We start from the raw sequence: 11,971 nt of genomic DNA on the forward strand, positions 1-11,971 counted from the left end.
AAAGAAGTATAATTTTGTATTTAATGAGTTTTAACCAAAGGAGAAACATTTATAATGAAAAATAGGGATACTGATAATCATGAAATTTTTCTTTTCAAATTTCGACATAGTCTTCATGTATAATAATTAGAAAGTTTAATACCACATTGTATGTCAATTATCCAAGTAGATAAGAAAAAAATAAGCAAAAATTAAAATGTGTGATACAATGTTTTAATTTATGTGTGGATTTTCTGTTATTAAAATATTTATGATTCTTCCTGTAAGAGCCACCAGGGAGAGGAGCTTGGCCTTCTCCTCCTCACACCATGGCTTGCATTCATCCACTGACATCAGTATACTTTGAAAAGGAGGAGTCATTTTGTGTTTAAGGCTCCCATTCAATCAGATATTGTGAACTTTGTTCATGACAACTTGTGCAAGAACAGTAGACAGCCTTATGCTCTCAGTGAATTGGCAGTTCATCAAACCAGGGCTTAGTATTGGCTGCTGGCAGTACTGTGGCTCAAATTGTCAGAGTTTGAGGTGGTGGCACTTCTCATCTTGCCAGGGGTCTTTTGGGAGTATGTGTTGTGGGGGACACACATTTGCACCAACCAAAACCTGGTGCCATTGGCACCACAGAGTGAATACCACCCAGAAGTGACATGCCATCAGCTCTGTCCTGGCTGCCTTGGCCTTCCCTATCCTGGTTATGTCTAAAGATCATCATCCTATTGAGGAAGTTCCTGAAAATCCTTTGGTGGTTGAAGCTAAAGTTGAAGGCTATAAGAAAACCAAGGATGCCGTTTTTGCTTCTTAAGAAATTTAAGGCCGGGAATGGTATCAACAAGGTCTATGCCTCTCAGCGCATGAGAACTGGCAAAGGCAAAATGAGAAATTGTCATCATATCCAGTACAAGGGACCTTGTATCACCTATCATGAGGACAATGGTGTTATCAAAGCCTTCAGAACATCCCTGGAATTACTCTGTGTAATGTAAGTAAAATGAACATTTTGACACTTGTTTCTGTTGGGTTGTGGGCTATGTCTGAAATTGCTTTCTGCAAGTTGGATGATTTCTATGGCACTTGCCTCCAAGAATAACTACCACCTTCCAATGCACAAGGTGCTCAGCACAGACCTCAGCAGAATCTTGGAAAGCCCAGAGATCCAAAGAGTCCTCCGCACACCACACAAGAAGATTCTTCACAGAATCCTGAAGAAGAATCCACTGGAAAACCCAAGAATAATGTTGAAACCAAACCCATATGCAAAGACCATGCACTGCAACACTATTCTCTGCCAGGCCTAGAACCACAAGCTCCAGGAAGATAAAGCAGCAGCATTGGTAGAAGCCTAATCAGATGAGAAGGGGCTCCAGGCAAGAAGCCTATGGTAGTGAAGGAAGGCTGTTGGCCTTACGAGGCAGAAGCCTTTGGTGGGAAAAGGCTGTAGGTATCCAGAAACCAGCAGTTGAGAGGAAGCCTGCAGAAAAGAACCCACTACAGAAGAAAAAAGCCTGTGGCATAAACTTAAATTTGTTTATTCCATAAAGATCAAATCACTTTGGAGAGCTAATTTTGAATAAAAACCTAATCAAAGGTAGCGAGAAACATGAATAAAAACCTTTTTTTTTGGTGTTGTTTGTTTATTTAATAATTTAAACACATAAACACTAGGCAGAAACTTTTAAACATGAAGTTACAACTTAAAATGTGTTTAGTTAGAAATGTGAATTTTTATTCATCTTGTCATCAGTGTTATTTTCTTTTCTTTATTTAAAAATATTTTATTGATTTTTTTACAGAGAGGGAGAGAGAGGGATTGAGAGTTAGAAACATCGATAAGAGAGAATAATCAATCAGCTGCCTCTTGCACACCCTCTACTGGGGTTGTGCCCGCAACCAAGATACATGCCCTTGCCTGGAATCAAACTCAGGACCTTTCAGTTCGCAGGCTGACTCTCTGTCCACTGACCCAAACCGGTTTCAGCATCAGTGTTATTTTCATTGTTTATGAATAATTTTTAGAAATTTAACATTTCTGCTCAACTCTTTTGATATGATCATTATTGCTGGATTCTCTTACCCAAAGGAAATGAAAGAAACAAGCAAACACAAAATTAAAAAACAAACCAAACCAAAACAAACCTAAAGCTCCTTAATTGCAGTTACTATACAATTATTTTTTCTTTTAAAAAATATATATTTTATTGATTTCAGAGAGGAAAGGAGAGGGAAAGAAAGATAGAAACATCAATGATGAGAGAGAATCATTGATTGGCTGCCTCCTGCATACCCCCTACTTGAGATTGAGCCCACAACCCCGGACATATGCCCTAGACCAGAATCAAACCCAGGACCCTTCAGTCCATAGGCCAATGCTTTATCCACTGAGAGACACCAGCTAGAGCTATTTTTTCTTTATAACTTTGCAAGAAAAGTAGCTAAGTAATGGAATCAATAACTAATTATTTATGCTTATAAAATCTCAATTTCAAATGTGAATGCTTTTCCAATCTTTAAATTACAATATTAAAGACATGATAGCCACAACGTAATTGATGGAGAATAATATGTTTTAACAATGACTTTATTCAGTAGGATATCTTGTGATTTTAAGAGAAAAATCACAGTATCAACAGTTATAGAGTTGAACTTCATTTATTGGTCAAATTCTGATCACATTACTTAACCTATCTGAGGCCCATTTTTCTAAATGTAACATTAAGTGATTACGGTAATTTATTTGATGAAATGATCACATCACAATACCTGAAGAATACAATAGAAAACTAAATAAGTGTACCTTCATCATGTGAAACAGTCACAGCCTCAAGCAAAATATAAGACACACTCCCTTTGTAACAAAATAGACAAATCAAATGGAAACATTGATTAATTAAAAAATTATGCCCAATGAGTTCTTGTATAATTTAGTACAACAGTTGTTTCTGCTACTGAAAACATTTTTATTTTTATAATTACAAAACTAAAATATAGATTTATATCTAAAAGGTTTATCTTAAAGCTATTTGGTATTCCAGAGATAAAATATTTTTATTACTATAATTTCTAAAAGTATTAATACCTTACTAATAAAAGTGGATAAAGCTTATAGGCTGATGACTTTGTTAAAGCACTTCCATTTAAAAAAAAGTATGATATTTCCTTTCAAATGCATTGTCTATGAGAAGTCTGTAGTAAGCAGAGTTTGAGATCTCATAATAATTATACTGATTAGAAACTGAATTTAATCAAAGTCTAAAGAAAATTTAAGTCTTTGACATTTTAAAAATGATACCGTAATAAGGGATCCTCCCTCTGCTTGTCCAGAAGTATCAGTCTTGCCTCAGCTTCTGAAGCCTGGAAGAGTGCAGCTGATTCATGCCTTATAAAGGATTTCCCCCCACTCCTTTATCCTATTTAGTTCCTATTGTTAAGAAAAATATTATTATTATTTTAGCATTTGCTTCTGAGCTAATTCAATTGTTTCCTGAAGCAAACAAGGTGTGGTATATCTTCAAAAGGTGACATTTGTCCTTTCATTTTTCTCAGAAACATCATGGCTAATTAACATTTGACTCACTTGAAATTTACTTAACAAAGTGATAATTTGAAACTGACTACAAACTCTAGGTCTAATGAACATTTTCAGAATTAAGACTACTATTTATAATATTTGTCTTAGGTGCAAATGTTGAAGACTCTAAGCTGGCAGAGAGTATTTGAAGATGGTAGCATCTTTTGTGTTCAATTTTAGCTTTTTAAGGTAAAATACTTTATTCTTAAACATCAGATTTTAGAGATCACAAAGTGAGCTCAATTTAAACATTATAGTTGGAAGGCAGCTCCAAAAGTTGCATTCTTTCTTGAATTTTCAAAACAAAATTAAGAAAAAGATGACTAGCCATTTGACACCTCCTTAATATGTTTGTTGCCACTAGACCAATAATAATTCTTTAAATAAATTGTAAAAGAAGAAGATATGTGATGCACCACAATAACGATCTTGCTCACAAGAAATGTTCTAGTTATTGAACAATACAAAATGTGAGCACTGTAGTAGTTTGACATTTGCTTTGATGTCAAAGTTATACTTTTCATGAAACTGTCATTGCCAGAAAGATGGGAAAACATTATGAATAATATTTACACATAGTTAATTTGATTTACGATGCTTTTCTTTCAACTTAGCTGCTAACTATGATGTATCTTGGCATTGCTTTACCTGGTGATGAATTGAAGATCAGATGAGGTTCTCTAGATTTTTTTTATCCTGAAGGTGAAGTTGAGGGCACTGGATACAGTATCTCCTTGGTAATTGTTTTTCCCCAATTTGTTCATATATATTTTAAAACAATTTTAGAACAACCTAAAATCTAGATCAAGATGCAGGTCTAGATTTGTGTGCTTTCACAGACAAAGTGATTTTGTACATAAAAAAAATAGACTTGAACAAATAAATAATTAGCTCATAGTTTCAAGAGCCAGCATTTCAACCCAATTTTATCTTCAGTTTTTCGTTTCCATTGGACCAAGATGTTTTAAAGTTTGCTTAATTTATGTTAAGAGAATTTTTTATTGTTATAGCGAGCAAGACAAACTCTATCTTAGGCAGTTTTGTATCCCTATCAACTAGATTTCCTGGCATAAACATAGACAATAAATGATTTTTTGACCAAATAAATATATATGAGCTTCCTTTCCTTTTCTAACTTTGTTGTAAATTATATCTAATCCAAAATTCTATAGAATGAGAGAAAATGTGAGAATTACAACCACAAGATGCTTGTTCTCATTAAAGAGAGACAGCCAACTTAAGTTGGAACAACTACAAATTGGGACTAATATTTGAACTTTCAAATTTTTACGTAAAATTTTCATGTCAAGGAGGTTATGTAGTTGAACTTGTGCTTATCTTATTATCATTCTTGTTAATATAAATATAACTAGAGGCCTAGTGCACGAAATTGGTGCACCGGGTGGGGGGGTGTCTCTCAGCCCAGCCTGCACCCTTTCCAATCTGGAACTCCTTGAGGGATGTTAAACTGCTGAGCGGGATTGGGTCTAACTGGGCAGTTGGACATCCCTCTCACAATCCAGGACTGCTGGCTCCCAACTGCTCGCCTGCCTGCCTTCCTGATTGCCCCAATCCACTTCTACCTGCCAGCCTGATCACCCCCTAACCGCTCTCATGCCAGCCTGATTGATGTCTAACTGCTCCACTGCCAGCCTGTTTGCCCCAACTTCCCTCCTCTGCAGGCCTGGCCACCCCTAACTGCCCTCCCCTACAGGGTTGATTACCTCCAATTGCCCTCCCTTGCAGGCCTGGTCACTCTCAACTGCCCTCCTTTTCAGGCCTGGTGCCTCCCAGCTGCCCTCTCCTGCTGGCCATCTTGTGGTGGACATCTTGTGTCCATATGGGGGCAGGATCTTTGACCACATGGAGGCAGCCATCTTGTGTGTTGGAGTAATGGTCAATCTGCATATTACTCTTTTATTAGATAGGATACACTAATAAGTATGGGAATATATTGAGAATCATTCTTATTGGTTCCTACTGTGGTTTCTTGTCTCTCTGCCTCTTGCTTTCTCTACCTTCCCAATACAACTTGTACTTTCTCATCTAAATAATCTTTCTAAACCACAATTAATATATTTACCACTTGCCTATAACTTTGGATGCCAATCATTGTCTATATCAGCATTTCCCAAACCATGTTACAGGGTATTAGTACCTAGAATTCTGGGAGCTCCATGAAACTGCATGGACATATTCTCAATGAAATATTTCAGAAAATTTATTTCAATATTTTTATCAAAGCACTTCACATTAAAACTCCTTTTAGTTGCTATAAAACAAAATAAAGCAAAGCAAAGCAAAACAAAACAAAACAAAAATGAACAATCAATCAAACAAAAAACCATGTTAATTCCAGTGAAACTGGCTCAGAAAAGATGAACTGTTCTGTGAAATTTTAACCCAAATTGCTACATCTGATGTGATAAGTTAATTTTTTGAGTTAATGTGGCTAGGTTAGCGTACCTAACTGTTTGGTCAAACACTAGTTTGGATGTTGTTGTGAGGTATTTTATAGATGTGATTAACATTTACAATCAGTTGACTCTAAGTAAAGCAGTTTACTTTTCATTATGTGAATAGGATCTAATCAGTTGAAGGCCTTAAGAGCAAAGACTGACATTTTCTAAAAAGGAGGAATCCTGCTTTGAGACTAAAGCATAGAAACCATTTCTAAATTTCCAGTCTACTGACTTGCCCTGTGGATTTTGTACTCAAGACTATAACTTTTATCTGAATTTACAGCCTATCAGCCAATCTGGGGTATGGATTTTTAATTTGCCAGTCTCCACAAGTATATAAGCCAATTTTTGTTGTTGTTAATCCTCACCTGAGGATATTTTCCCATTGATTTTTAAAAAGAGTGGAAGAAAGAGGGAAAGACAGAGAGAAACATCAATGTGGGAGAAACACATCAATTGGTTGCCTTCTACAGGATCCCTGACCAAGGCCCAGGCTAGGGAGGAGTCTGCAACCAAAATATGTGCCCTTGATGGGAATCAAACCCAGTACCAGCGCTCTATCCACTGGTTCTCAGGCTGGCTCTATCCACTGAGCCAAAATGGTTAGGACTATAGCCAATTTCTTTTTTTTTTTCAGTTTTTTTTTTTTAATTTCAAGAAAAAAGATTTTAAATATGATAATGTTACATGCAATAAACATCTATTATTCAAGAAAAATAATCTTACATATAATAATATTACATGCAATAAACATTGATATTTCAAGAATAAAAGGATTTTAAGTATAATATTACCAAAACTGTATTAACATAGTATGATATCACATAAGTTGTAGGAAATATTAAAAACCAGAAAATAATAGGATTACTTGTATTATATCCTCTAGTTTTTTCTCCCCCTCTGGTTCTATTTTTGTTCATCAGTTTATGTTGTTGATTATATTCCACAAATGAGTGAGGTAATATGATATTTATCTTTCTCTGACTTGCTTATTTCGCTTAGCATGCTTTTAAAGTTTATGTTGTTGGATATGAGTATTACTACTCCAGCTTATTTTTCTTTTCCATTTGCATGGAAATTTTTTCCCATTCCTTCACTTTTATCCTGTGTGCCAATTCTTAAAAGAAATATTCCCTCCTCTCTCTATATATATCACCTACCCTGTTTTCCCGAAAATAAGACAGTGTCTTATATTAATTTTTGCTCCCAAAGATGTGCTAGGTCTTATTTTCAGGGGATGTCTTATTTTTCCATGAAGAAGAACACGGTGCACATTTATTGTTAAATGAAATAAAGGAAATTTATTACCTGTACACGGTACGGTAGTTGTCAACACAAACCAGACAAACTGTGAATCCTACAGTATCAAGAATTTACTCATTTATTCAATGACAATCATGTCATCATCTTCTGGAACATCATCATAACAATCAAATTCCTGAACTTCCTGGTGAATTTCTTGTGACTCCATTTCTTTCAGAATCAGTGGACCAAATCTTTCATGTTTAGCCTAAGGGGGCCTTATTTTTGGGGGATGCCTTATATTTCACTTAGAAGGAAACCTGTAAGTAGGTCTTATTTTCGGAGGATGTCCTATTTTCGGGGAAACACGGTATCTATCATCTATCTATCCTCATCAATCTATCTATTATCTATCCACCTATCTATCTATGGATATCATCTATTTGTATCATTATTTCCCCCAACCCCTTCAAGAGAACTCTAATATGCATGGTCTGGCCCAATTGGATTTTTTTTCGTAAGGTTATAATGTCACAATTTGATATATCTGTTACTATTCTATCTCAGATCTACTGTGCTGTAACTTTACTTCAATATTATTGACCACACCAAGTACTTTTATGTTCTGGATCTTTGCCCCCGCTTCAAACCAGTTATCCCCTTCTTGTTCTGGTAAACTCATATTCATCTCTGAGTATCCATTTTATATCATCCTTCCTCAGAGAGCATTCATTGCCTAGTAAATAGAATGATTATCCAGACTTTTTTATTCATACATTTAACATGTTTATTGAGCATCTATTATGTTCAGAATGCTCAGGATTGAGCAATGGACAAGAGGGTTATGATCCCTTTCCTCTGGAATGAAATGATTAGCTGTGTTACTCCGGACAGCCAATTTCATTCCTATTATTGTACTTTGGAGTTGTTATTAAATAGTGGTTCCTTTCAGTCTCAAAAGTGTTCTAGTTTTGATGATAAATCATGTGATCTTCTTAATTATTTAAACATAAAATATAGTAGGAAAGATAAATATTAAACAGATGTTATGAGTTGTATTACATCTTTTCCCTTACCACCAAATATATCAGATTCCTAACTCCAAGAAGCCATGGATGTGACCTTATTCAAATATGGTGGTCTTTGCAGATATACCCAAGTTAAGAAGTCATACTGGATTAAGGGGGGCTAACCCAATGACTGGTGTTCTTATGAATTTGCATAAAAAGACACACAGAAAGGACATCATGTATTGAGGGAGGTAGAGATTGTAGTTATGAGTCTATAAGCCAAAGAATGTCAAGGATTGCCAGCAACCACTAGAAGGTAGGAGGGAGCAAGGAAAGATCCTGTCCTCAAACTTTTAGAGACCATATGGTACTTCTGACACTGTAATTTCAGACTTATATCCTTCAGAATTTTAAGAGAATTTATATTTTTTAAGCCATCTATTTTGTAATAATTGTTAACTCAGCCTTAGGAAATTAATACAACAGACATTTTTAAAAAAATTATGGATGTTACATATAGCAAGATACTGTGTATCATTGGGGCATTGTGATGGGAGAGACAATACAGGGGTCTATATGGATGAAGAAGTGACATTTAGGGGAATGACTCAAGGAGAATATAGTGTGGTTTTAAATAGTACTCTATCTTGATTTTTCTGCTCAAATACTCAATTGTTAAAGCAAGATTAATTAACCAACTCATCCCATGGTTTTGTAGTTCATGTTACTAAATTATCATGTTACTAAATTTTTGTTAAAATGTGTTTCTATGTTTTAACATATTACCATAAGCATTCTAGTTTATAGTCTACCCAATGGTATAAATCCTTAACCTTCCCAACTGCCCCCATATCCCATATGTGCATACCATTTACTTTTCATCTAGTGTTTTTTCTTTTGCCTTTTTTATATACAATAAAATTATGAATCTATATAGAATAATTTTATTCTTAGTGTCCTGAATTAAGTTATTCTTTAAAAAAAATAGTAGACTTTCATTTTACTTACATCTCTCCTAACTTGTGAATCCTGTATTAGAATATCAAACACACCTACACACAGTAAATCAGTTGCTGTCAAGATTTATTGAAGAATCAGCAAAGTGAAAGCAGACTTTCAGAAATCTGTGTCAGAAAAGGATGAAGATATATGTCCTTGAATTGCTAAACAAAGCATAAGAAGAGTGTGATATCAGTGCTTAAGACCTGAAAAAAATTGACAAAAATTCAGGAAAGACATTTTAAAGAAAGAAAATTAAACTAATTCATACCTTTACATAATAATTTGTTCTTGACAAATGTACATATTTGTAAAATATCATTTTGCCTAACTCCATAGACCTTCAATACTTATGTTTCTTACACGTGGACACAAAAACAATTACTGAAGGGCCTCAGTTCTTAGATGAGTGAAGATTGCAGTTATATATTATAAAAGGTGAGAATAAAAATTTTTCTTTTCTTCATTAGAAAGTTCTTGTTACATATCTTTACTCTTAAAGATTATATTGTTTTTTGTTGGTGATTTCATATTTTGGTCTCAAATGCTTACACAATTCCATTAATTTATAATAAAACATTGCATAGGAACATTAAATTAAAAAAATTAAAAAGTAAAAAGGTGAGAATAATTAGTTGCATACTAATGAAAAATGTTTAGAATAGGCATTTTAGATCTATTAATTTACTTTCTTTATATCTTTGACAGTAAATTATGCAATTAAGTATTAACTAAAATGACATAAATCATTAAATGTAGCGAGCTTTCTTTATTGCTCTCTTGATATCTCTGATTATTGGATAACTTACTCAAACTTTGTGATATGAGTGAAACTCTTGTACTGTCAAGTTTTGTAAGTTTCCATAAGCACATTTTGCTGCATTATCTCTATCCCTAAGCATCTACATTTTCTAAATTCAATACTTGCCTTAAATGCCCACTTTCTCTTTTTATTACTTTTTGTTTGTTGGATGTACTTCTTACATATTAAAACTGGATGTCTAGGCTATTACACAATTGGACATAGCACCTCTTTTGTTGATTTTAAATCAGGAACTCATTTGGCTCTTCTTTCAGTAGTTTAAAGACACCCATTTCAGTTGTAAAAGTGTCTTCCTTTTGGCTTGGATTATCTAGATCAAGGGTAGTTTTGGAAAATGCTTCAGTAGCCTCAGTTACAGGTTCCATTTTGTTATTTTCAGACAAATCTTCCTTCATTGTAGGAGATGAATCTTCCAAGAGGTTCAAAGGTACTGTTTTAGGAACAACGAAGTTGTATTTGGATTCAATAGCAGTAAGCAAAACAGGAGGGCTATCTGCTTCACTGGCAAATTCTCTCTCCATCCAAACATCAACTCCACCCATAGACTCTTCATTAGTTAACAGAATACCTTCTGGGTTATTTTGGTCTCCTCTGTCAGTGGTAGTAAATTCAAACACAGTGATGAACTTTGCTTCATCAGAATCAGCATTGGGGTCATCTTTCGGAAGAATTAAGTCAATTTCAGTTATTTTCTCTTCTGTAAAGGTACTTATGTCTGGAACAGTAGTGAAGTTTTTTTCAGCAGTTGGAGCGATTTCGGTCTCAGGAATAGAAGAGTCAGTCATCTGGACAACTTCATCAGCAGTGACATCGGATTTAGTTGAGGGACTATAATTGTGGACATCAAGTTGTCCCTTAGCTGGAAGGGCAGGGATGTCAGTAACACTGGAAGTGCTTTTCTTTAGTGAAGCGGAGACTTCAGAAGTTATTGGGACATCTTTATCTCCTGGATCAATGGTATCCAAGAGAACATCTTTTTCTGCAATGCTAGTGGAAAAATCTATCAAAGAAACAGAAGTGACTGGTGATGAGATATTACCAATTTTCACTGGAATGACATTTTCAGTAATAGAGTCATTAGCCATGGAGCTTGTAGTGCTGGTCAGAGTGGCAATTTCTTTCTCCAGATTGGTTGATGAGTTAATATAGGACTCCATATTCTCTTCTGAATTTAGTCTTTCCTTTTGATATGGAAACCAGTTGCTTGTAATTGTTGAAAAATCACATTCCAGTATATAGTCACTTACTGAAGCAATGTGGTCTCCTTCTGAAGCAACAGTTGTTTCTGATGTAGGGATAGTGTCAGTCCCAAAGAGAATGGCTGCTTCAGTTATTGTCTTACTGCTTTCTGTTGGAGGATGTGAATAAATTTTTGGCAAACCATCATCAGCCATGGGACAAAGTGGCACCCTGCACACTCACAGATCTTTCTCTGAGACCAGTGGTATCCCCAGGCAGGAGAGTGGTATTCATTATAGTGACTGAAGCATTGGTCATCATGGTGATTGTTGCATCAACCACAGGGCCAGTGGCTCTGGCTTCCCTTGGAGGTTGTTTTTATGCCCTGATTGGGCACCTAGTATTGATATTATATAAAAAAGACAATAGAATCTTCCCTGATTATGGAATCCACATTTACAGTTCAATATTTCAATAGCAAGGGACTCACAGTTTCTGTGTTAGCAGGGGTGTGCCTTCCATTACAGAGTTAGTGTCATTTGAAATGGACACAGCAAAGTCTGCCAGGTACCTTATGGGTTTAGCATCAAGTGGGGAAACTCCAGGAGCCACAAGATTATCAGAATGAGCTTCAAGTTGCCTTTCTTTCAAGTAAGTAATAGGGTCTTTTGAGGAGAAGCTTCTTCTCTTG

At 35.2% G+C, this 11,971-nt stretch overlaps 1 protein-coding gene and 1 pseudogene across 2 annotated transcripts; one reads left to right on the forward strand and one right to left on the reverse strand.

The window, feature by feature from the left end:
- The first annotated feature begins 308 nt into the window (after positions 1 to 308).
- On the forward strand, positions 309 to 1,438 carry LOC311621241 (large ribosomal subunit protein uL4-like; annotated as a pseudogene). The gene has a single exon. The product of its transcript is annotated as a large ribosomal subunit protein uL4-like (transcript).
- Positions 1,439 to 10,322: 8,884 nt separating this feature from the next.
- Positions 10,323 to 11,504, reverse strand: CABS1 (calcium binding protein, spermatid associated 1; the record flags this gene model as incomplete). Its single annotated transcript, XM_084861041.1, has 1 exon — positions 10,323 to 11,504. The coding sequence occupies exon 1, from the start codon at positions 11,493 to 11,495 to the stop codon at positions 10,323 to 10,325; it is 1,173 nt and encodes a 390-aa protein (XP_084717167.1). The 5' UTR covers positions 11,496 to 11,504.
- Between the last annotated feature and the right edge of the window lie 467 nt (positions 11,505 to 11,971).

This window comes from Pipistrellus hanaki, assembly GCF_964339955.1.
Source record: "Pipistrellus hanaki genome assembly, chromosome: 1".
In the NCBI taxonomy this organism is placed as follows: domain Eukaryota; kingdom Metazoa; phylum Chordata; class Mammalia; order Chiroptera; family Vespertilionidae; genus Pipistrellus; species Pipistrellus hanaki.